General features: G+C 42.5%; 1 protein-coding gene across 1 annotated transcript in view; it reads left to right on the top strand.

Annotated features, from left to right (window-relative positions):
- The window catches only part of ANAPC7 (anaphase promoting complex subunit 7), a 154,864-nt gene that overhangs the window by 98,722 nt on the left and 28,873 nt on the right, over positions 1–27,269 (top strand). Inside the window, exons 6-8 of the mRNA XM_086943014.1 lie at positions 16,071–16,213; positions 17,689–17,806; positions 18,291–18,487. Of these exons, the coding sequence (XP_086799140.1) occupies positions 16,071–16,213; positions 17,689–17,806; positions 18,291–18,487 (458 nt within the window). The remainder of the gene's footprint in view (positions 1–16,070; positions 16,214–17,688; positions 17,807–18,290; positions 18,488–27,269) is intronic.

The raw sequence follows: 27,269 nt of genomic DNA, 5'->3' as shown, positions 1-27,269 counted from the left end.
TCAATGTTAAATGAGAATAGGATAGGGTTATGATCTGATGTGACACGAGGGAGAAGTTCTATAAAACAAGAATTCAGAAGGGTGTTTGATGACCAAACCATATCAATGCGTGAACAGAGTCTATGAGGAGCCGAATAGTATGTATAACCAGGTACGTCAGGATAGATACTATGCCAGACGTCCTTAACATCGTGGATGCGTCCTATTTCGAGGATGGCAGCCCGAGTTCGTCGCATACGTTGGAAGGCATCTCGCCTGGTAGTATCAAGTTGGTAATTCATAATGCAATTAAAATCACCCATCATCACTAATTCTCCCTCCCATCCCAGCAGTTCTATATTCAGTCGGTCAAAGATAAAGGCTTCATCAGTATTAGATCCATAGACCACACAAAAAACAAATTTACGTTTCTCTATTATTAATTGAGTAATAGCCCACCGGCCCTTTTTGTCAGATATAGATTTACAAATTTCAGTCTTGAAACGAGTGTCTTTAAGAATAGCAACCCCCCTAATAGAAGCATTATAGTTAGAGCAGATTATAACCTCATATCCCAACTGTCCCAAAATCTTTTTATCCTTATAAGCAGTATGAGTTTCTGATAGAAAGGCAAAATGAGGTTTATACAGTGCTAGTTCTTCCCTAACCAGACGTCTTTTGCTTTTGTTGTTAAGTCCAGCAACATTCCATGCTAGGCATTTTAGTAGTAGTGACATGCAAAATTAGAAATCAAATTAATCTTTTCATTCTGTAATATTCCTTCATACAATCCTCCCTCAATCATTTAAAAAAAAAAAAAAACTTCCATCCTGAGAGGCTTTTTCCTAAGTAAACCCCACCACCCTGCCCCCCTCCAAATAACCCTACCCCCCTCATACCCAGCTCCCTCCCCTCCTTCAAGAAGGAGCACCCCCCCAGGTCCTGCTGCCGAAGTGTTGGCAGCTAACTGGAGAAGCAGCATCGGCTCGACCTACCCTTAACCAGCTTTCCTAAAAAAGGAGAAAAAAAAGAGACAACCTAAAAAAATAAAGAAGGAGAGAGAACCTCTAAGAGAGTACATGTGCCAGAGCAATACATTTTTCCCTAGCTATCTAGCTATTTAATTCAAGAAAATGTGCTTAATACCCTCTCGGCTTCCTTTACATCCATAAAAAGAAATGTATGTCTTCCTTTAATGACTTTTAGGCGGGCCGGCTCCTGTAAGAACACTTGGGCGCCCAAGGATTTAAACGGATCAATTAATTTACGCAATTGCCAGCGTCTATCCATGGTGGCCTTGCTAAGATCCGATTTAACAAAGAAGGACCAGTTTCCTACAATGGCCGGGGTGTTTGGTCTAGCTTTTAAAGAAACTGCCTGTCTTAAAAGGAAATTCCCAAAATGGATAAGGAAAGGCCGGGGGAATTTGCTGTTTATTCCTCAAAACTAAAGGTAACCTATGTGCTCTCTGAAGTTGGGAGTCCCAATCCCAGTCAGAAAGGTCTGTAAAAGCCTTCTGGAGTAAGGTCACGACAAATGCCCTAGGGTCCGCACCCTCGGCCGCAATTGCATAGAGGTGTCATGTGCAGCCCTTCACTGGCACGGTTCGCCGTATTTACATTAACAATGTTTTCTTTTTTTTAGCGCACCAATGCTGCATTTTCAGTTTAATGGATCGGGTGTTGTGATTACATAGCGGTGTCATGTGCAGCCCCTCATTGGCCTGTGCAATGCCACTGTTCGCTGTATTCACATGAACAATTTTTTGTGCCTCCAACCTAACCTGAGGAATTGCACTTTATTTCACGAGCGTTTTATTCTGCTTACCTTCCCGCTGTTAGTTCTTCGGGGTGAGGCTCCCCTGACATTGCATTCTTTTACTTTTTAACTATAATTGATCTCTCGCATGAAGCGGCGGGCACAAGCGCTCACGCGCGCACCAGTCCCGGGCTTGTTTTTAAAGAGCACCCATGCCGCACTTTCAGTTTAATGGCGCGTGTGCCGTGATTGCTTTGAGGTGTCATGCGCAGCACTTCTCTGGCACAATCAATGCTGCAGTTCGCCTTATTTGAATTGACAATGTATTTTTAAAGCGCAACCATGCCACCCTTTCTTAGGGCCCCTGTATATCCACTCTGCCTGTTTTTAGTAGCCCTCCCACTCCCCCCCCGAAATGTGGCTCTCTTTGCGCCTCTGTGCCCCACTGCACAGCATCCATGCCCCCCTCCTTCGGTGAGTGCCAGTTGTGGTGCTCAGAGAATGGGATTCATGAAAGCTGCAGGGGACACCTGCGCTCCTCGTGGTACTCTGTTTGTGTCAGTCTAGAAGAGGATGCTCTTTGTGAGTGGTGTGCGTGGCTTGCTGATTGTTGCCTGGCTACAGGATGACGCCTGTTAACGCGACTGAGTCTTGTGATCCGGCATTGGTGGGGGCATTTGTTTTACTTATGCACCTGTTTTGCAGCGCTACAAACCCCATTTAGGATTGCTTTCTGGTGTAAACCCTTTTTCCCCACGCCTAGAGGCCTCTGTACTGCGGGCCCATCATGAACTCAATGCAACATACACTCCAAATCCCACTCAGTGCCACATAATTACACGCCACATAATTACACAGCACTCAATGCAACATACACCAAATGCCACTCAGTGTCACATAATTACACACCACATAATTACACAGCACTCAATGCAACATACACTCCAAATCCCACTCAGTGCCACATAATAACACGCCACATAATTACACTGCACTCAATGGAACATACACTCTAAATACCACTCAGTGCCACATAATTACACTGCACTCAATGCAACATACTCTCCAAATCCCACTCAGTGCCACATAATTACACGCCACATAATTACACAGCACTCAAATGCAACATACACTCCAAATACCACTCCGTGCCACATAGTTATATGCAACATAATTGCACTGTACTTAATGCAACATACACTCCAAATACCACTCAGTGCCACATAATTACACTCTACTGAATGCAACACACACTCCACACAATACTACTCTAACGATCTATCTATCTATCTATCTATCTATCGGCCTCACTCTATCTATCGGCCTCACTCTATCGATCTATCGGCCTCACTCGATCTATCTATCGGCCTCACTCTATCTATCGGCCTCACTCGATCTATCTATCGGCCTCACTCAATCTATCTATCTCCCTCACTCAATCTATCTTTCTCCCTCACTCTATCTATCTTTCTCCCTCTATCTATCGCCCTCCCTCTATCTATCGCCCTCCCTCTATCTATCGCCCTCCCTCTATCTATCGCCCTCCCTCTATCTATCGCCCTCCCTCTATCTATTGCCCTCCCTCTATCTATTGCCCTCCCTCTATCTATTGCCCTCCCTCTATCTATCGCACTCCCTCTATCTATCGCCCTCCCTCTATCTATCTATCGCACTCACTCTATCTATCTATCGCATCACCACAGCATCACTCAGCACCCCCACAGCATCCCTCAGGGCACCACAGCATCCCTCAGGGCACCACAGCATCCCTCAGGGCACCACAGCATCCCTCAGGGCACCACAGCATCCCTCAGGGCACCACAACATCACTCAGGGCACCACAACATCACTCAGTGGCACCACAACATCACTCGGTGGCACCACAACATCACATGCGCTACCACAGCATCACTCGTTGCCACCACAGCATCACTCGTTGCCACCACAGCATCACTCGTTGCCACCACAGCATCACTCAGCGCCACCACAACATCACTCAGCGCCACCACAGTATCAATCTGTGCAATCATTCAACAACAACTGGTTCAAATATGTTCTCTCAATGTTTCAAGCTTTATTACAAATGTCACAAAAAGATGTTAATATTTCACTACTGTTCTTAGATTTTCTTCATAATGAAATACAATGAACATAATCTTCACAAAAGTTATTTACAAAAGTTTAAGCTATTGCCATCATAAATTACAATAACATTGTTTTAAGTATTAATTATTAAAAAAATTACAAGCCATTATTATTTGTAATATCAATACATCTAAGTCATGTAAATACAATGCATATTGCGTTACAAATGCTATAGGTGTCACATTTGCGAAAGTTAAAACTATTGGCATTGTAAATGACAAAGCTATTAATTTCGCTATTTTCAAAACCAACACATAAATAAAAATGTCATTTACAATACCAATAGCTCAAACTTTCCTAATGCAAGACCTATTGCATTGCAAATGCTTGTTTCTTTTTGCTGTTCCAAGCCCATTGTTACTCCTGTTTAAGAATTTATGTAACCAGGATACATGGAGCCAATTGAACAGTTTTAAATATACCTAGGCAAATCCAGGCATGTGTACATGTCTGGCTAGATAGGGCAAGACATACTTGAGCAAAGAGATAGACAAAATGCAGCTTTTAGTTAAATTCCATATCACTCAGAAATCTAGTTGTTTGAAGAACATAAATCCCTCTATAGTAAAGAGGAACCCCATGAAGTCTCATTTGGAAGCCTATACAGTAAACCAACCAGGCAGAATGATGTCTCTATACTGCACTGTTTACACTAAATGGTGCTTTATTCTACTTTTTATATAGGGGCTTGCTGTACCTTACTAACAAAATTATCAACCTGCAGGGAGTGGATAAGGGAGTGTTGCAGTGTGACCCAAGGGAATTCTTTCTTCGCTCTACGTTTGTGAACCTGGCTGGAGTTGTGCCTAAGAGAAACTTTGACATTTTAGTCATAAACCAATGAAAAAAGCTGCACTTTGTGGATTATGTAAATCTGTATTTACTAATTAATATCGAAGCAATATAAAGTATGTATGCTGTTCTAAATTACAATCGCCTGTTTCTTCTTCATGGTGTAACTATAATAAACAGCCCATTTCTGCATGCTGCGCTGTGTAGATATCCAAGTAGAATATTTAAAAAACAGAACAGTTACTTTAAGCTAGCCCTCTGGTAGCCATTATCTGACATTTGTTCTTCTAATCTATGCAGAAGCATACCGTAGCTTACAGCAAGGCTGACGGTCTAGGAACATCCATTACATACCAGACCAGCACTCCTGACTGACTCTCCCCAAGCAGAACCAGCCCTACAGGCATAAACAGTTGTTCTTTCACTTGACATTTTTTTTGAGGGTATGGAGTTATGCAGCGTGACACCTGGAGTGACTGGAAAAGAAACGAGTAGTACAACGTCCAAATTCTGGGTGCCACTTTTGTGGTGTCTTGAAAGCTGTTTTTGTAGTGTGGTAGGTCTATCCCTTTACTGGTATTGTCTCTGTGGCATGATTGTGTTTTAGCTCTGGAGTTTAGGAGTGTAGTTCTATAGATTGGAGTGTTTTTGTCGGCGGAGCCAGCGGTTATTTCTCTGCTTTTTCTGGTGGGGCATTTTTTTTTTTACATAACAAAGACTCCGGCAGTGAGTGGGCAATACTATATTTTTACACATAGGTAAAAAGAGATGATTTGCGGCGCTCCCATGGATTGTCTGAACATGTTAAAAGCAAACATTCGGAAAACTAGTAGGTCGTGCCTATAGAAGCTATTGGCTTCGAAAATGTCCTGTAGCCATGCCGTTCAGCAAGCAGTGTGTATGCTTTGCAGTGAAGCTAAAACTAAGTTTGGAAAAGTCCTATGACGCAGTCAGGATTAATGTGGTTTTATTCTTTTTTAAGTGAAACCGGCCCTGGCAAACTGCTCAACCTCCACCCCCTAGGGTGAGGGAGAGTGCAGCAGAGCAGTTTGCGAGGGCCGGTTTCGGATGAATGTGTTACAGGGGGCCGATGTTACTGACTCCTGGTAACAAAAACGGCCCGTAGGGGCCCAAAAACGGCCCCCACCTTAGTGGCCTACAGGGAAAACGCCCGGTGCCCGCTATGGCCATTCCGGCCCTGACTGGATGCATCAGTCAGTTTTTTATTATTATTTTAAGCCATGCTGCACAGCAGCCACCCTGCTGTACGCCATGGCTACAAACCCTGACAATGTTGGCAGTGCCCATGCTGTCCTGCATGAACAAAAGACGGTGGTAGAGCTAGTAGTCTCAAAGGCGAGACCTATTGGTTTGCCAGTGGTTGTTAGATCCCAGCACAACATCCAGTCATTCTGAGCAAATCAGTTAATCTCCCCAGTTGTGAAAAAGAAAAAAAATGACATTTGGCAAAAATCTTATCTCAAAAAGAAAGCAGTTGCACCCATGCCCATGTCTTAGTGAAAATACATTTAGAAGCAGATAACATCTGTTGTCCCAATGAAAACCGATACCATCTGTTGTCTCAATAAATATTAATTTCAAAGGAAACAAGGGCTTATTTGAATTGTGTGTGGCATAATATAACATGGTTACAAATGGCAAGATTTTCAACAAGGATGACCGGGAAGATTTAATAAAAGTAGTGCCTCATTCACAGCCCGATTAGTGGAAGGGACAGCAAGCAAGCTGAAGCAATCGGTACTTGATTAATGCTCCAGCTGAAAGAATAGGAAGTGAAGTCAGCATGTGCTGACCAATTAGAAGGCAGCAAACGAGAGTGACAAAGAAGCCAACTATTGTTCAGCACTAGATGTACTGCAAGCCCCTTGTTGCATACAATATCTCTCGCAAGCAAGAGCACATGCAGTGCATGCACTGTCGCAGACAATAACTAACCAGCAACCTGAGAGGTTCAACCATGAGTTAGTTGCTGGGTGAGAAACATGGCCTGTGAAGATCTGCGCCTGTGTGTTTCTCAAAGTTGGATGCTGAATAAAAGTAAGATTGTATATACAGGGGACTTGTAACACGTGCCGGCCCAACCCTGATGATCATGTTTTAAGGAAAAGTAGAGCGCAACAGCTCTTGCAGAAGCTAGAACGAAGAGCACTATATAGATAGTTTCATGTCAAGATGTACCCTGGTGGGGGCTGAACACAGAACATGGAACAAAGACAATGAAGTAATAGGGAAAAACAGAACTTCCAGAACCCAGGGGTAAAACAGGAGTTATATTTGATGCAAAGTGGTAGCCAGCTGCAACTCAAAGACATGTATGTTTTTAATTGAGGGAAGTGTTGAAGGATTTGGAAACCAGAACACAGTTGGATCAAATGATGTTAGAAGGAAGTGTGCCAAAGGTGTAATGTTTAGAGTACTGAGAGACCAGCTCTCATGAAGACATCCAGCTGCAGAAACATTGCAGGTTTTGACTACAACCATTAGTCATTTTCTATGTTACTAATAAGTCCTTCAATTGATTTGTTTGTTGGGGCTAGATAAATATGTCATTATGTATCTTTGGGAAAGAGTTATTGGAGGGTACCCTCCATGCTCGAACTGCCAGTGATGCATATAAGACTGTAGAGAATGGATTTAGCACTTGGGGAAACAGCAATTGAAATGTGGTCTGAACCACATATGCCATAGCAGAGAAAGCTTTACAACTCTTGCGTCTTTGCCACACATTTTCTTTACCCCAACCTGCCATTACAACGCAAAATGTAAGTATAAAGTTAAGTGTAAAATTATATGTGTGTATTTTATGTATTTATATTATCTACTGGTGGTCGCCAGGAGAGAGTTATAGTTAGGTCCTAGTTTCCATAAGAAAAGCGTTTTTTCTTTTTCCAATAACTTTAGAGCTGGTTGACGAATGTTTGCGAAATTTTCAAAACTCGTGGGGCGCTCCGGTCAGCTCCTATCTTGAAAGTTTCGGGGTGATTCGGCAAGCGGGGGCCGAGAAAAAAGGGTGTCCCAAAACGTGTTTTGTCAATGTTAATTTCCATAGGAAACTTTAGACATGGCTACAGCCCGAACTGCTGAACGGAATTACACCAAATTTGGCAGAAAGGTAGCCCTTGATTCAGAAAGAGATCTAATTGTTAAATGGTGTAAATGCGTTCAGTAGTTCCTGAGAAATTTAAAAAAAAATACAGGTCGTAAAATCAATTTCCCATAGGGAGGGAGGGAGAGGGGGAGAGGGGGAGGGGGGGGAGGGAGGGAGGTAGGGAGGGAGAGGGGGAGGGAGGGAGGGAGGGAGAGGGGGAGGAAGGGAGAGGGGGAGAGGGGGAGAGGGGGAGAGGGGGAGAGGGGGAGAGGGGGGGGAGAGGGGGAGAGAGGGAGAGGGGGAGAGGGAGAGAGGAAGAGAGGGAGAGAAAGAGAGGAAGAGAGGGAGAGAGGAAAAAAAAAACAGAAAATGTAAGTATTGTGCAGTTAACTATAAGGAGATATATGTAGCCTTATTCAGACATATGTCTTTGCAATGAAAAAATAAGTATTTAGAATGTAATATATGCCCATATGTATATTTGTTTGTATATGTGTGTATATTTAAAAAAAGCCTAAATATTTATTTTTTTGTTTTAAAGGCATGTGTGTGGATAAGGCATGCGTGGTTAAGACGTGGTCATTGTAAAGACCACATAATTAAGGCATGCGTTGTAATGGCATTATTATTCCGTCATACAACCTTTAGCACATATTGAGTCTAAAGTTTTATTCACAGTCCTTGATTTTAGTGTAGATTCCCATACCGCTAACTGATTCACAGTCTGCTTGTTAACTAAATTATTCAGCACATCAGTTGTTGCTGGCTTGGTGATGTTTTTGTCCAGTGACTGGCAACATCTGTGCTTTAATGCACAACTGAACTTGTGTGCTGAAGGCTCTGTGTCCTTTACAAATGAGATGCCTGTCCATTTTTACGAGTTCCCCTTAAACTCAAGAGACACACAAACACAAACCATGGCTAAAGAAAACTATTGATGTCTTGTTTGCAGTACATCAGAATTTGTACAATCCAACAAAAAGGCATACGAAACCTAAAACATGAAAACACCTCAAGATCTACCATGCATATTTGTTATCAATGGAGTGAACAGAGTCCTCTGAGTTTTCATTTCTGCCATGTACGGGGAACAGATGCAAAGGCCGAAAATATGTTGTCTGGATGTATTAATAGCTCCAAAACAGAAACTAAAAAGTGACTCAGAGATATTTATTTATTTCATTTATGTATTTATTTTGTAGTACAGAAATATATAACTTCTGTTGAGCAGACCTCTTGTCTCTGGGTCTGTTTGGTGATTTGCAGAAAGTTTATCTAGAAATTGCAGCTACCTTGAAAGGTTCAGAATTTATGGACGGTTGAATGTTTCCAGGAGCGGATGCAAGCAGCAACTCTCTTCTGGTACCATTCGTTTCTAGAGACAAACAGAAATGCTTTTTTCTGCTCATGTTTCCAAAAGATTAACAATGACGTAATTCAACACAAGAAACAGTAGTATGATAAACGGCTATTCCCAGTGGCATAAACAGTCGCTGTTACTGAGGCAGTAGTTGTAGAATAATTTGTGGGGCTATGCCACAAGTATGAAGATAAGCAATGCAGTTGTGCACCAATACCACCCAGAGCCTTTCAGAATGAAGGCCCTCGTGCCAATATGCACCGAGAACTCCCCTGAGCCAGAGTAATCTAAGCAACACTAGTATACACACACACTTTGCAAATAGGATTAGGTTCCTAATTGCCGTTAGCCAACATCCTCCACATAAGACTGCTTGAGTAATAAAATATTTAAAAGTACAACAGTTGTAAACATATCCACAACTGAGGTATACAGTTCAAAGAAAGCGTTTAGTTTCCTATCTTATGGCGCTTTTGCGTCTAACCAGTGTGCATGGAAATAGCGAATCAAAGAAGTGGAATGGTTAAAACATTTTTGCTATAGAGTAGTTTTGTTTATAAAGAAGGAAACCTTCTCTGAAGAGACGGTCTGTTAAAGGAAGATGAAAAGTTTAAAAATGTGGGCAAATAAACTGTAAAAAAGAAACCTGTTCTGTAGTGCAGAGGACATTAGGGACAACGATTTAACTATGATCTAAGTGAGAGAAAAATTAAGAAAGGATATGAGTTTCCATGAAGGTGAGAAGAGGACCAATTTTGCAAACATCTGATCCAGACAAACCAAATGACAGATGAAATGTATGGGGTCAAGGAACATCTAGGTAAGAGTTAAAGTTGAAAGTTCAAAAGAAAAAAAGTAGTGCTACTAGCAGAAAGGTGAGGTGGTAGCTAAGTAGGGAGGATGAAAAAGAGAATATGGTAAAAGACAAAGCCATAGCGAGCGCTATATAGTAAAAGGTAAAGTAGTTAGCCCAGGATATGATCAATTGGAAAGACAAAGTAGCATTACCAGGAGGTGGCAAGAAGGAAAGGGTCTTTGACTGTGTGGAAAGCTACCCAGAGAGTAAAGTGGATCAGTTATTGTGACTGGAAGACTTGAGGTGGTATGTGGCAGTAAATAGTGCAACCCTGCTTGACTGCACGGGTAAGGACAGAATGAAGAGGGGGAAAGAGAGGGTGCATAAATAAACAAGCATTTGCAATGCAATAGGTCTCACAGTTGTGAGAGTTTGAGCTATTGGCATTGTAAATGGCAATGCCTTTTATTTACATGTTGGTTTTGAAAACATAAATTAAAGGCATTGTCATTTACAATGCCAATAGCTTAAACTCTCGCAAATGCAAGACCTATTGCACTGCAAATGCTTGTCTTCATCATACTTTGACCCAGAAAAAGAGAGAGCAAAAAAGAAAGCAGTAAAAGAAGGTGACGGAAAAAGTACAGTGAGTTTAAAAGCCAGGGAGTGTCTGGTGATGGGTTAACAATGCATGAGAGGGACTCAAGATCACACAGCCTTGGTATCGGGCACCACAACCATCAGCACCTTCCGAGTAAAAATTATGTGGTCCAAATTATATTAATATGTTTATTATTATACCACATTCTGTATTTTTCATGTGCAGTTTTATGCACATTGCCTTTGATAGAGAACTGTGCCGGAGGATGGCGTCCCTATAACTTTGGTAAAGTTTTTTTCTTGGTTGCATGTGCATGAAATCAGGTTTCCTAGATTTACTGAAGGAAACAGGAGTAAAAACATCCTGGATGGCAGAGTACAGGGCAGCACTGAGAAGGAAGGAAAGTCAAGGAGCAGGCACACACAAAACAGGACTAAGAGTCTGGAGAAAGCGTTGAGAAGGATGGGACAGACAGGCAGCAGACACGCACAAACCGATGGTTAGAGCCCAGAGAAAGCAGTTAGGAGGGACAGGCAAGCACTCAGTCTAAGAGCCCGGAAAAAGCGGTGAGAAGGAGGGACAGGCAGGCAGCAGGCATGCATAAAGCTGGGTTGCGAGTGCATGAAAAGCAATAAGGAAGGACAGGCAGGTACGTACATACTGGGGCTGAGAGCACGGTGAAAGCATTGAGAAGGAGGGACAGGCAGGCAGTAGGCACGTACATAACAGACTGAGAGCCCGGAGAAAGTGGCGAGAAGTAGGAGCTGGCAGGAAGCAGGCATGCACACAACTGGGCTGAGAGCCCAGAAGAGCGGCCGTGATCGGAGACACCTTGTTCGGTGTGTGGCCTGGGAGCGGGCAGCGGCGTGGGGAGTGGGCGGGCAGCAGCGTACAACTGCATTGAGGGAGTAGCATTGCCCACGGATTGTTCAGAGTGGCCAGGCAGCGGCGTGAAGTGAGGCTGCGGTCGGGAAGCCGTATTAGAGCACAGGACGTGTCAGGAGCAGAAGGGCGAGCTAGCTGTCTAGTGAAGTGGTGAGCAGTCAGCGGAATCAACCCGTGGACCCACCCAGCACCTACCGGATCACACGCAGGGCCCCGGCTGAATACAAGACAGAGCGTGTCGCTGGAGCGCGCGTGCGCATTCGAATAAGGAAGTGAAAACAACATGAAGCTTGCGATGACCGAAGGGAGATGTGCACATCGCGGGTGTACACAGGCGCATCCACAGACCTCAATCGCCAAACGCCATGCACGTGCCCCGCTCTGTCCCGCTTCCGAGGCAAGTCGCTGACAATAGATCTCGCTGGCGACAGTGCTTTTGCGCTGCGTCGCCAGGCGAGACCTAAAAAAGATCTGTTTTACAGTGGATGATGTGCTCCGAACATTTGGAGGGATAGAAAAGCAAGCAAATGGGGTACTGCCGGGGTCAGTAGGGAGTCATGTAAGTAAGTGTAGGAGGATTGTAGGCTTTGATTAATCTAGGAAGGGTGAAGTAGATTGAGAATTCTCTCTAACAATACCCCCCTCTAATTCTTAGCCAAATAAAAATTGCCAAAAACTATAATAGAAATAATAATTTCTAGTTTGTCTACAGCCATTATCCTTATTCAAAAAAGTAAATGTTATTCTCGTGCCATAGCCTTGGGATTATTGTAGTAATATTTGTGGACTACTGGCACATTGAAAATAGATGTAGTTTGCTGTTTCACACAACCCGACCTAATTTACTAACACCATGTTCTTTTCTGGAATTTAATTTCGAGGTAACAGAGTACTATTATGATAAACCTTCCTATCATACTAGCTATTTAAGTTGGTCAAAATCCTACTCCACACACAGTAGGAGATATCATCATCTTTCATAAGCTGTGTTTTGCCTCCATCCTCATCCTTACAATGACATGCATTTTCTGGAAGATTTGAATAAATATTTTCACTGTCCGGTACCTTTATGTTTGATGTTGTTGTCAGATACTGCGGGTGACTGTTGCAACATGCCAGTATTCCCTACCTTACACTTTGACATTCTACGACACTCAACTCCACTCGATGCCACTCCACTCTATGCCATTCAACTAAATTTCACTCAACGACACATTATGGCCCTCTACTGACTCCATAGCACTCTACTCCGTTTTGTTTCACTCCGTTTTGTTTCACTCCGTTTTGTTTCACTCCGTTCTGTTTCACTCCACTCTTTTTCACTCCACTCTTTTTCACTCCACTCTTTTTCACTCCACTCTTTTTCACTCCACTCTTTTTCACTCCACTCTTTTTCACTCCACTCTTTTTCACTCCACTCTTTTTCACTCCACTCTTTTTCACTCCACTCTTTTTCACTCCACTCTTTTTCACTCCACTCTTTTTCACTCCACTCTTTTTCACTCCACTCTTTTTCACTCCACTCTTTTTCACTCTACTCTTTTCCCCTCCACTCACTTGCACTCCACTCACTTGCACTCCACTCACTTGCACTCCACTCACTTGCACTCCACTCACTTGCACTCCACTCACTTGCACTCCACTCTATTTCACTCCACTCTATGCCACTCCATGCCACACCACTCTACTCTAGGCTACTTCACTTTAGGCTTCTGTACTACTCTCTCTGTGCATTCCACTCTACACCACTTTTACACTCTATGCCACTACACGCTGACACTCTACGACAATCTGTGCTACTCCACTATACTACACTCTGTGCCACTCCACTATACTGCACTCTATGCCACTCTACTCGACTCTGCGACACTCCAGTCTATGCCACTCTACTCCTCTACTTTATTCCACTCTACTCTACTCCACTATACTCTAGAACACTCTACTCTACTTTACTTCACTCTACTCTTGCCCCAGTGGCGCTTCGTCCCTGTAGTGCTTCGCCCCTCTGGCTATTCGTCCCTCCACTATATTACACTTCATTTTAGGCCACTCTACTTCTCTCTGTGCCACTCTATACCACTTTACAATGCTCTACGACACTCCACTACACTCTACTACACTCTATGCCACTCCACTCTACAACGCTCCATGCCACTACACTCTGACACTACCCTACACTACTCCAAACAATCCACTTTACTACACTTTACTCCACTCTACAACAGTTTACTCCACTCAGCTCCCTATACACCACTCCCACCACTTTATTCAGTTCTACGCAACTCTGCACAACTTCCTCTACACCACTCCGCCACCTTACACCACTCTGTTCTTCTATATACTGCTCCACTGTACACCACTCCACTCTACGTCACTCCACTCTACTGTACACCATGACAGTATGCCTCTCCACAACTCTCAACTCTACTGTACACCATGACACTCTATGCCACTCCATGACACTCTATACACCACAACACTCTATGCCACTCCACTCTAATAATAATAAAAGGTTTTATATAGCACACAGCTACTTCGACTGAAGTGTCCTGGCGCTGGATGTCTAACTATCGTGATCAAGCATAAGGCAGCCCAGTGGAGTAAGTAAAAGCCTATGTAAATTGCGATCGTAATGCAATCTTACATAGGGTAGTGAGTCATAATTAGGAAGAGACACCCTTGGAACGCCCCTTCCTAATTGCGAGTCGCAAATCCTATTTAGCGAGTCGCAAATAAATTGTGACTCGCTAAATCTGGTTTGTACATGACCCTGTAGGTTTTTGCATGCTTAAACGGGTCGCAAACCCGTTTGCGAATGCAAAAATGGGTCGTACATCTGGCCCTTAGAGATTCTGGACCTCCGGAATTGCATGAAATGTCTCCAACATCACCAGTTTAAATAATTCAGTACTTGGTACATTTCTGGATTAAAGGGTTGCAGAACGTCTAAGAGTGCTTTGACTTTTGGACTGTTGAATGAGATCCAATCTGTATGTGCCCATCATTCTTCCATTCTTCCATCAGAATTAGTTGGCCTTAAACACCTTTCTGTTTTCTGCAAGTCAACTCACTCTCCTAATCAAACCACATTTTTTTCCACTTTCTATGGAAACTTATTTCCCATTACAGAGATCGCTTCTGCCAATTGTTCTAAAAAGAGCCCCAGGGTAAAATTAAAGATCCAAGTGGAATGTAAGCAATATTTCTGAAGCATCTTGTTTAGTGTTCCTGCATCACAGATTATTGGAAGACTAATAGACCTCTTCTGGTAGAACCTAGGGACCAGTCCACAAAAGACAAAGTAGCCTCTGCGGCTCTCGTGTAGTTCCAAGCACTGATATTTGCGTATTAATCACTTGGATTCTAAAACCGATACTTTAGTGCTTGCATGATTGGATCCTTACTAATTTGTCCTTATTCTTGTTTTCCAGTAGCTGGGGTTGATGGATTATCTGTTATGGTAGTGTCTTGTTTAGAAGCAAAAGACACCTTCTTGTAATCCTACTTCTACATCATGGGATCTCCTTCTTTAAATTCATCAAATGTACATCTTACTCACACTAAATCTATATATTAGTTATCTAGCTCTTCATTCTCATCTTACCGTCCAAATGAACAGCTTCCCTTGCCTCTAGGACAGTGGGCTCCTCTTAAAGGAGCAATGTTAAAATGTTCGTGAATAATGCCTGATGCGGAGTGCACAGTGCCCTAGTTTGTGTAGAAAGCCGAATGAATGAGTAAATAAAATGGTGGGCGAATGAGACATAGACCCTAATCGCACATGACCTACAGGGCTCTATATATGATTTGCAAATCTGCCTTTACTTCACTGTTATGCTAGTCTGTAACTATACATTGACTTTGCTGAAGTGCTTGTGAGTCAACTTAAGATGTGAAAAGAATACCCAGATATGATCCTACAGTTAAACGGGAACTGCACACTGCATTTGGGAGCCATCCATGGGATTGTTTTGTTTTTAATTTTAATCAAATCGTCTTTGTACATGTTTGCTGATACTCCAAATATAAATTGGCTTCAACTCTAGTTTCAAGACATATAATGCTTTACATTAATTATTGAATTTATGTAAGTGGGACTACCCCAGTCAATTTGTAAAAATGAAGTCTTGCGCTATTTTTGCAGAAAAAACACGTCCTAGTTACGAACGCAGTTTGAAGTGTGTACCCTGAACACACCCACTCTTCTCCAGTTTTATGGTATCGTTTGAAGCCTTTGCAATGCTTGAGGAAATCCCATCATGCAACCAATCCTTAGCATTCCCCCAGTGCAGTTGAAACAGACTGGGCAAGTTGCCCCCTTGTACCCCGTCCAAAAGGGAGGTGACCGGTTTAATTGGTTTGAGAACTAAAACAGTGTTTGATGCTTTCAATTAGAAGCTGGAGCAAAGCAGACCTAAAGTGATACTAGGGGTTGGAATCCCGAAAGGGGCATGATTAGACACATACAGGATATGGGGATGAAATTTAGAAGAAACCGTGCTTATTAGTGTTGGGTAAAATAATAATTGGCATTTAAATCTTGTTTCAAAAGTGCGAGTATTTAGTTAGTGTCTGCGTCGGTTAAATTATTAAGTAATCTAGAACATGATGACTGAAATACGTTCACTTTTTCTTTTCCTTACAGTTCTTTAGAGAAGAAATCACTATTGAGGGACAACGTGGACCTTCTAGGGAGTTTAGCAGACTTGCACTTCAGAGCTGGTGACAGTAAAAATTCAATTCTAAAATTTGAACAGGCCCAAATGTTGGATCCTTATCTCATTAAAGGTAGGTAGTTCAACTTTCTTGCTGTTTATTTTATGCTCTTTATTGTTTGTATATAAAGTTGGAATCTACAAATTTCATAACACTGTATAGAACATAGGCTGCCAAAAAAATTAAAATGAAAAAAGAGCATTTTCTGTATTAGTTATATTAGCTGTAGTTATGACGTCAGCCAGTACAGAAAGAGACTTCAGTTGTCTCCTTACAGACAGAGGGTGAACAGTGTTCTGAACCTTCAATCTAAAGGTATTAGTGTCCTGATCTCAGTTTGAGTTTACCAAGTCAGTATGTGGGCGCCCAATCTGTTTCTTTCTAATGGACCTCGAGTGAGGGGGATGGGAGTGTCCGCGTGTGTAGGACTGTGGGTGTTACCTTATGAATCTACTGTGCAGGCAGTGCATAAACTTTCAAGGCAGTATGTCAACTAAGTCCATCATACATTCTCGAAGAGCAGTCTTCATGTCTCATTGGAAGTGAAGTCGTTTCAGCCTTTAGGGCACGTAACACAGCAATCTCTCCCAACACCTATTGAATCACGTCTGACCTTCAACTTATTTTCAGTGGTGGTCTGTGAATAACTTTCTGCTTCTGTTTGATTGTGCATCATATGTTTCTTCCCATGATAAGGTACTTTGTGTTACGTTGGTAGACGGGTCTGAGGCAAGGGATTTGTAGGCCTACTTCAAAAATTAAAGAAGGAGCTGTCTATGTTATCAATGGTCTTCTTGTTACTTTGCATGAGTTTGCTTGCTTCTTCCTCTTTGGGTGTTCACTTCCGTTTCTAATTTAGAGTGAATGTTACTAAAATCCCAAATTGTTCTGATCCACTGCCCTTCTTGAGTCACTGAGGAATTCAGTTTTTTCATTTTTACATTCATCTGGAGAGTTTGATTTAGAGTCTGGTGGTAATCTAAAACCCTGCTTTCTGGAGTAAAACCTAAAACTGGAAGAGAATAGACCTGGAATTTGGTGGAGGAAATGCCCTTAGTGAATTCTCTAGATTTGCCATTTTCTTTTCTTTTTTTTAATATATAATCCCTGAACTCTACAACTGGCCCCTAGTCTGCGTACACCGCGTGAACCCCATTTTTTTATCTTCTAACAATCTGATGCATCTTCGATATTCGAAGAGATATTGCTATGAATTTGTTTTAGCATGTCATTGATTTCATAATATAATGAGGCATTAGTCCTTATTTACAAAACCAGGTTTAAAGTTTGCTTCATATTTACAATAAAAGAAAAGTAAAGCTTATCGTGGTCATGTTTCTGTTTCTTCCTTCAACATAGATTCTGGTCTGTCAGATATTTGTGTGTTAAATATACCTGTGCTTGTCAATACTGCACAAAAGCTGCAAATAAATGATTGTGTGCTGTATAAAGCGCTCTCTTACAGGCTGCCATTTTTTATTATTCATTTGGTAAAAAAATGACCTTATGTTTTGCACGCACGATAATTATGTGATTATTCTGCGTAGGAATGGATGTTTACGGATATCTACTGGCTCGTGAAGGTCGACTTGAGGATGTGGAAAGCCTGGGTTGTCGTTTGTTCAATATCTCGGATCAGCATGCAGAACCTTGGGTGGTGTCGGGGTACGTTCCACAGCCTCTCTTCTGCTAATATTATTTTATCATCTGTTGTGTAGGCCAGACTTTTTTTTAGAGTTCTTGAAACATCTTTACTGTTTAATGTGACCTTTGCTGAAGAAGTAGCTCCTGTCTGAAATATAGCATACTTGTTGATTTCGTTGAAGCTGCAAGAGGTTGTCAAAATTGTGTTATAAATTACATCTGTTACTAAAAGACTATAATAGTTGGCTGTGTGACAGGTTTGTCAAGCCTCACTATTAGTAAATGCTGTTCCTAAGTTACGTTCATATGCTGGATGGTTTTTTGGGGGAAATTAATTTGAATTATTTTACTGCATTTTCTCTGTCATCTTTACATGTAGTCCTGCATTCCCAATGATACTGGTGTTCACAGTTTTGCATATAAATGGGCCTTATCAGTGGAGGCACAACACTTGAAAAGCTGGTACTAATTCTTTCCCTCGTTGTGTTCTGTTTGTGCTCAACAGGTGTCACAGTTTCTACAGCAAAAGATATTCCCGCGCCTTGTACCTGGGAGCGAAGGCTATTCAGTTAAACAGCAACAGTGTCCAAGCATTATTACTAAAAGGGGCTGCATTGAGGAATATGGGCAGGGTTCAAGAGGCAATAATCCACTTCCGTGAAGCAATACGCCTCGCCCCATGCCGCCTGGATTGTTATGAAGGCAAGTACCGTGAGCAAATAGAAAACATTTAAATTGTTGATAAACAATTTGACTTTGAAAGACTCGTTATACCAAGGGGAGGGATGTGGCAAGGTTTTTAGCTGTTCCACATTCATTCAAAAATTGTGGCTTTTCAGACAATTTATTTTGCACATATACTTATTTAATCATTATGCATAAGAACTAATAGTTCTGCCGTTGTGCAACACCTCTGCAGAGGTTTGCCTGTTATGAGCCAGAATAAAAAAAACAGAAGCTAGACCTCTGCATAACTCGGTTCTGTAGATTGTGCTGCCAAGAGTTGGAGGTATTCTGCCACATTGTTGTGGCAGGATTTGAAATGGTTCTAGAATTTCGAGAGACCCTTTGGTGAAAAGAAAGTGTCCCCCTCTGGAGGTCTCTTACAGACCACGTCTTTCTGTGCCAAATGTGAAAAGCAATCTGGAAGAAATACTGTTGGCTGCAGTTCATTACTCAGCCGAACTATTCCTATCAGATTACTAAAGAGATGCTGCTGCCAGGAGGCTTACCTTAGAGTCTGGTGTTGGGGTTTCAGTGTTTACAGAAGTACAGAGTACATGCGCATCAAAGAAAGGTCTCTTTCTAGAAAGTTGCTGAACTTCCCTTTTTTTCAGGTAACTCATGCACAAAAATCACTGTAGGCCTTTCTTGCATATTGTTGCTGTAAAGTGTTAGGATAGGATATTATCAGGTTTTAGATCGAGATCTACGATGGCTTTCTGACATGGATGTTTCCTGTAAGTTGCTTAGGAAAGGCATTGGAAAACTTTATCAATGCAATGTATAGAGTATAACTCTCCTTCAATTGCATGTCCTCTAGGGGAAAAAACAGATAAGGGATCTGGCTGGCATGGGAAAGTGAAAGGACATTTTATCATTGTCACTGGTTATGGCAAATATTGAAGTATTTTAACAGTTCTATATTTATTGTATATTTATTGTATAATGGCGAAGCTGAAACACTAAAACATTACTATTGAAATGACGTTAGGAATAAAAAGTGACTGGAGACAGAGGCTGTGTACAGTGATAAGAAACAACAATTTTGACTCGAGAGGCTTAAGTGTAGGGCTCCATTCACGGTACCGAACCTGTAAGCTATATTGCAGGACACGGGTTCAGTCAAACATTTTACTAAGATGAGCAAAACAATTCTCTGCTTCCCCCTTTAGTTATGGTTTTGTTATTGATGGAAACACACAGGGTCGAATACCTCCACTAAGGATCCACTTAATACCTGTGTTTACCAGGTGGAAAGTAAATGACATGTCCGTGTCAAATGAGTGTCTGTTCAGTGCTATTTCCCTGTGTAAAGGTGTTGGGAAATAGTCTCTCCTAGCTGTATTCATTTGAAGAGATCAAACGCGCGTGATATCCCAGACCATCAATGTCACATGCCTGGTCCACACCCACCCCTGCCTCCTATCTACTCAGAGGCCATTGTTGATTATCCAGGTTTACAAAAGAATACCCGTTCAGTTCTTCTAGGTTGCAGCTCGTACCTGGATCTAGTAGACCGGTGCCAGAAGGTGCCCAATGATAAAGCATCTAGCATTCTAGGTAGGTGAGGGGTTTCCATCTTGTTGACTGGAAGTCCCACAACAAAACTGTACTCAATGGGTTGCCATATATCAGCTGTTATCCTCATGCAATGACCACAGGTTTTCAATGTTTTATACACCTACGCTGGACATGATCAGTGTCAACGCAGCAGCCATTCCCTATTGTGGTGGGATTGAGGCCAACGGTCTAAAATTCCTACTAGGTTTAAGGACTGGGAAGGGGAGGGGGACTACAGCCACATAATGGGTTGGTTTGGTGTATGCTCACCAGCTCTTGTGAGGACGGCAGTGAAGCCTCACCACCACACATTCCTTTACCTGACAAACTGTACTGTATGGATCTTGTAGCTTTTAGCAATCTCCATTCTCTACACAGATTGTTCAGTCGACTTTACTTTGTGTTTTGCCTTTCTATAATCAAGTTAGCTTCCCTGACTTGCAGTACAGCTCATTGTACAGGTAAGTTCTGCTTTCCTCATCAGGTCACACAGCAAAGCTTCAGGCAGGCATAAACTTAGGTTCAGCCTGGATGGAGAGTATCATTAAATATGAGGTTCTACTCCTTTTTTGATGTGTTCTTCCTATGCTGGTGTGCAGGGCTCCTAACTGTCGAGATAAAGGACGATGACCCTGTACCAGTTAGGAGGGCCAGTACTTGTATCCCCTTTTCGTGGTTTAGGTAAAATGCCAGAGCCAAGTAATGTTTTCACTTAAAATACATCTTCCTGTTGCTGTACAGATGTCTCTGGCTTTTAAAGCAGGTCAGGCCAAATCAGTTTGTAGCCCACAACAATGCAATGTACTCTGGCTAGATGTGTGTTAAAGTCAGCATTTATAAGGTATATATGTCATCGACATAGGACAATGCTTCTGAGTCTATTTTGTGTCAAATTGAAATTTCCCGGGCAGAGAACTAACTAGGGCTATTCTTACTCCCCTTATGGAGTCTATCGTTTTTGAGACCCTAATGCGGTTAAATCCCTGCTTTCAGGCTTTTTTTTTTTTTTTTTTAGAAAATGCCATTTAAGACTGTTGTGCTGCAAATGTGCATGTAGGACTGTTTAAATGTCTATAGTCTAACACTAGGTGGTATGAGTGATCTGGTTTCGCTACTGGAATCAAAGGATTGACGTTGGCATACTACCAAAGCTGCTGCTTGCCATTTTAGGTTACTTAAAATAATTTAGGCCACTGTGGCATAATTGCTAATTATTTTCATCCCTAAATTCAGTGAAGGGGCAGCTCTGTATTAATGTTGAATCTGCTTTAGCACTTCAGGCAAAACAGCTATGGAGGGTGTACCATGCGTTAAAGTTTATACTGCACCAAAAACTGTGACCCAAGTGGCACATTCATCTACTGAAGGAAGCCCCCCTAGTGGTAGGCACATTGTGGGAATTCTATATTTATCTTGGGGTCTCATATAGGGAAATACTGCTTCAAGCTGGTTTGTTTTTTGTGCAATCCAGAACGCAGTCTCCTCCCATATCATGGGAATTTGATAGATAAGTGTAACTGAACTTATTGCAAGCACTGATAAATGTGGCTGCCCAAGTTGAACAGTCCTCACTGGTGTTGCTGTTATTGTGTGCATAACAACTGTGTTAAACATCTGTACAGTCTAACCAGACCTGTGAAAAGAGCACAGAGCTCTACAAAAATGAGTGGGGTCATGTTTGATATTCTGTTTAGCTGGCTAGGACTAGCCATGTTGCTCCCCCATTGCTGAAGAGAACCCAGACTTACCTTGTTTAATGGATGTGGTAGGATGCCATGGATTACATTTATATGCATGTGAAATGTTAATGGTATTTCTAAATCTTTATAGGCTATGTATTGGCCTGGTATATTTGCTGTTGTGTATGTATGAAAATATTGTGTGTTGACATCTGCTTCAGGAAAAGTGACTCCTGAATAGAATTCCTCCATTTTGTACACTTTGTGGGCCTCTACCACAAACGTAACATTCCCCCCCCCCCCAAGAAGGGGAAGCCCTTGGTGTTGTAACATCTGTATTACTGCATGTCTGCAATTAAGTGGAATAACCACTGATGATTGCTCCATATTTAATTAATGGAATTCAAAGAAGGAATATGAACCTTTTAAAAGTTCAAGCTTGGACAGCCTACAGACAAACATAAGGGTTCCCTATTTAGCTTCGGAGGATTAATCCCGAACACCACGGATGTTTCCATGTAAGGTGACTAGAGGCTTTGGGCACACCTAAGAACTACTTAGAAGACCCATTAAATAAGTGCTTGACCTAGAACGTCGGTGGCGCAATGCCGTATGTTTCCAACAAATCAATCAGGACTGTGTAGCCAGACTACATAAACGTCAGAATATGGGGACTGCGTCCACTCATATCATCTGGGTATGTTGGTCCAATTCCTGGTTAGCTCCAAGTGCGCCATTACAGGGTACCGGATGGTATCTGCAACCTCTGAAAATGACCACTCTAATTACCCCAAGGAATTTGGGGAAACAGATCTACCCTTTCGTTGTCACTCAAGCATGCCCAAAGAGAGACACAAGAAATATACAAATTGGCTTTCAGTTGTTTTTTGGATTGGGCACAAGTTGTTCCCAATGCCCTGGGTATGGTGTCACCACCAGAAAATGGGGTGGGTGGTTTTGCAGTATGCAGGAGAAATATGCTGTGGACAAAGGAAAGGGCTTGCAAGAATGTATTTACAAGATTTCAGGGTGATGGCCTGGGAAAGAGTATGCTTAGGCTTGCATGTCCAAAATCCAAAGGAAACCATAATCTAGTGCATGGTGCACACTTCTTCGAAATGGATCCCACCTATCACCTGAGCATGCATCTATGAATCACCTGCATACAGCCTAGGTAAATGTCTGGCACATGCTGACCGCAAGGGACCCCTGTTACGAGTGTTGGATAGAATTTTCCCTGAGGATGGTCGACTCTCATAGGGGGACAGGTAAAAAAAAAAAGCCTCTGCCCTAGGACTGTCCTATCATTGCCATCACGGCCAGTGCATAACCTTGTTCTTTGGTAAGAAGCTTGAATAGATCACAAATTACTTGCCTCTTACTGTATCCATGTATGATTGTATTGCCTGAAGCAGGTCTTCTGTTTTATCTAAAATATATGCCCAATACACTAGCCTCTGCATCTAGTGTAAGAGTACTAGACTTTGACTGTTCCCATCTGCAGAAGTCTGCTTCATTCACTTTCTGTCTCTTTGTTTCTAAATATACTGCATCAGTTGCATCTTAAATATGTTATTTGGAAGTGAGATGCCCATCTAAATAAATGGACCTAGCACAGCTTGCAATAGGATTTATAAAATAAAGGTCTTCTTTGTTAGACCCCGTCTTATCTGGTCAGGGTTGCCTTGGCATCTTTATTTTTAATGATGCTATGGTGGAAGCCATCTTAAGAAATCCATTTGAATTTCTAAGTTTAATGTTCTAGTGGTGTCAGAACTACATTAGCTAATCTTGGTAAAGTGTTCAATCTTCAAAATCTAATAAGTAGTTAGTAGATCTAGCTTTCTACCAGCGATTATTTGTAGGGCACACCTTTGGAGTGACAGGCAGTAGGGTTGAATGAGTTTTGTAAACATCTGAAGATGAGCTCTTCCCAGCCTGTGCTGTTTTGCCGATATAAAGTCCTTGTTTGCTTTCTTGATTTCTTTCTCGAGTTGAAGTTGTGTCTAACAGTGCATTTGTTTCTTCATCAAAAGTCCAGATTTCCCACCATCATACCCTTTCATTCAGCCTTCTCATACACCCATATACCTGGGTAATCTCAGTTGTGAGCTTTTGCTTGACCCGTGGATTCGCTGTCTCAATTACTAGCAGCAGTAGTTCCGACACCAGAACTTTTCATTATCTGTGCATCTCCTCGGTCTGCCTATGTGGATGAAAACGTTGCACCAGTCATGTTAGCTCACTATCTTCGTTCAATGATTTCCTGCTCAGCTCTGTGGCTGGTGTCAAATATCTTATAAAAAAAGAACAGCATCTTCTGGTCATAACAATAGATTGTCCTTCAGTGAATAGTGGCCAGAACCAGACTTCATCTGGCCCAACTATTTGGTACCCACCTTTCTTAGTAGCTTTGGATATATGCGGTTGGAAATCAAGATCGTCCAGAGGTGTGGGGTTTTCCACTGAGTGATAGATCTAGATTATCTACCGAGAAATTTAACGTGCCTTTCACTAAGTCTATGTTGAAGGGTTCCTGTAATGTTTGCAAATACTTTGGAAAATCTTATGTTAAACTGACACAGTGGCTGATAAATAATACCCCAGCAAAGCCAAAAACTAGTCTGGGGTTGCTTGTGATCCAGTTCACAGGAGACGTACCTAGCAGTAGGCTGCTCCTGCTGGTGCAGGACCAGGGCTGCCATCAATATGGTTGGTCTTTCTAGTGGCATGGGAAGCAAAATGAACGTACTGGAAAATAGCCCAGACTAATTACTGTGGCTAAGATTAACGTAAGCATTCCACCCATTAGATTGGCATCGCTTTTCTCTCAGATAAATAAGACCCAGCATGAGCTAGTCATTGTAGCTCCACTCAGCCTTCACTGTTAAATGTCCAAAACTAAATGCAAGGCCAGTTTCTACCTTCGTGGCGTTTACGTCTGTTTGGGCTCCGATCGCCAACCCCCTGGTACCATGATTAACATAATCTTTGGTAAATATGTGAACCTTTGGGGTAGGGGGAGAGGTAAGGGGAGTTAATCTGAGTCCCTTTGTATAGTGCCTGAGTCTGGTTTCCATAACATCAAGATGCACCTCTGTCCACAGGGTCATGCAACAAAGTTTTTTTTTTAAAAGAATGTATTAATAATATATTTTGTATTCAACACTCCACCTTGGATTGCCTACTTTCCTGTTCTGTATATAAAGGCATATAAAGGCCTGAAACTGACAGGTTTTTGGAGTATTGGAGAGTTTCCTATGTATATATTCTGGTGCAGTTGCTGACTGGGTAAATGCTCTAGGCACAAGTCATTTTAAATTGAACTTGCACTTCACTTATAACAGTGATGTTTTGTCCAAGTAGTGCCATGATCTCATAGTCCTAACTTTTTAAAGAGTCTTACACCATAGTTTTGAAACGCCTATAACCTATCCATCATCTTCCTAGTTATCCCCACACCAAGACTTTGCATAGTCAAGATGAGAGTTTAGCATTGATTCATCAACAGTCGATCTCAGGCTAGAAGGTAGATTGATGGAGCTTTTCATGGAGCGTAAATAGCTGATATTGTTCCCTATTATCACAAACCAACAGTTCTTTGTCACTTGTCAATTTAGCCAGATAAGAGAAAAAGAAGTAAAATAAAATAAAAATAACCTGGAAAAGACCAGATGCTGGTCCGAAGGGCGGCCCCCAGCACCCTGATTCTAGCCGCAGGAGACAGAGGCCTACAAAGAGAAAAAAATCCCATGTTAGCGGAATCCCAATGTGAATGAGGGCCAGTGTTTAGGGCGCTCGCTGAACTCAGCAATACAGACAAGAGCCCGCGATCATAGGCCAGTGATTATGGGGACCAGAATTCTGAGGCATCCAGGGGTGCTAGCTCTATCGAAGACACAGATGTAGAACTGCCAAAGATTACACAGAGCATGGCAAACAGGATAATTTACCGTTTATGGTACCTGGCCGAGGGAGCGCATCTGCCAGTAGCAAGTACCTAATATCTATAAAGGCTGTAGCTGCTTTGCATTTCATGGGGACTGTCACCCCAGGCTTGTAATCTTTGTGTTGGGGGGATGCAGGGTTGGGGATCTGCTCCGAAACTGTGATACCAGCCCACCATATCTTGTGATACGCGAGTGCACCTGCGTTCGGACACCCATTGGTGTCTAGTTTGGATGGAGTGTGTCCTTATTCCTGTCCTGGGCTATGGGAGTTTATTTTTCTGTTGGAGTTTAGGGTTCACTTCGGTGGGGAGGCGTGCATGGTGGGTCAAATGGGATGCGTCACTAACTGAGAGGAAACTTACAGATAGGATAATTACAACCCTTAGTGTGAAGAGGAGACTTCTTCGAAGAAAAAGATGACGACCCCTAGTAGAATGTAAAATACTTACCTGGAACGTGAGAGGGATGCATTCCATGGTCAAACGTCACAAGGTGTATGCCTACTGGTCCAGGAGGGGAGTGCAGATTGTCCTACTACAGGACACACACAATATACAGGACACACACATCAAAGCAAAGGAATGAGCAGCTCTTCATTGTCGATGGCGGGGCAGGCCTATTACACAGATTACCTGTGATTTCCTAGATGAGTATTAGTTTGGATTTAGCCAGGGGTACCATTTAAGTGTTTAAGTCAACTTATAGACTCTGAGGGGAGATATGTGGTGGTACATGGAAAGTTAGACAAACTAGATATCCCTATAGGGAGTATATATGGCCCTAATACTGACCATGACTCATTTTTGTCCGATCTCTCCAGAACATTAGCCCCATACATAATAAGCCCAGGAATAATGGGGGAAAATTATAATTACATAGCGGACGTGGAACTTGACTGCTCCCATCCGCCGCTATGGGGCGCCCCAATAGTTCCATCGTCGAAAGCACTGAAAGAATGGCAATCCCAGTGGGAAATGGTGGACTCCTGGAGGGTACATCTCCCATGGGAGAAGGATTATTCCTTTTTTCCCACCTACATGACTTATATGTACGTCTGGACATGATACTATGCACGCCAGACGTGCAGGATCTGGTAATACTACCAGTGAATTCCTTGCGAAGACAAACTCTGATCATAACCCTTTGCTACTGGGAATGAAACTGGGTAGACCTCGAGCAAGTATCCCAAAGTGGTGGCTAAAACCGGAGTCCCTTGAAGACCCGGTCTTCCAGGCAACGATTAAAAACACCATTACCCAATATTTTGAGGAGAACGATGGAAGGGGTACGAGCCCCCTAATAGTGTGGGACGCCTTTAAGGCAGTTATCCGTGGTAGATGTATATCTGAAATGGTGGGGAGCAGGGGAACCCTTTTATGGGAGACACTGGCTGCGGATCATCGACTAAGGGGGATGGAACAACTAAGGCCTGAGTGCAGAGAGGTCCATGCTCATCTGCTTGAAGCCAAGGAGAGGGTTGTGGAGCATGTTGAAAGATTGAGGTGCTTTGACTATAGAAACTATATGCTAAGAGCACATGAAGAAAGGTATCGCTCTGGGACCCTCCTAGCG

The sequence above is a fragment of the Lissotriton vulgaris genome, chromosome 11, assembly GCF_964263255.1.
Source record: "Lissotriton vulgaris chromosome 11, aLisVul1.2, whole genome shotgun sequence".
Taxonomy (NCBI): domain Eukaryota; kingdom Metazoa; phylum Chordata; class Amphibia; order Caudata; family Salamandridae; genus Lissotriton; species Lissotriton vulgaris.
The sequence above is the reverse complement of the archived record's forward strand: the minus strand, read 5'-3'. Positions and strand labels throughout refer to the sequence as shown.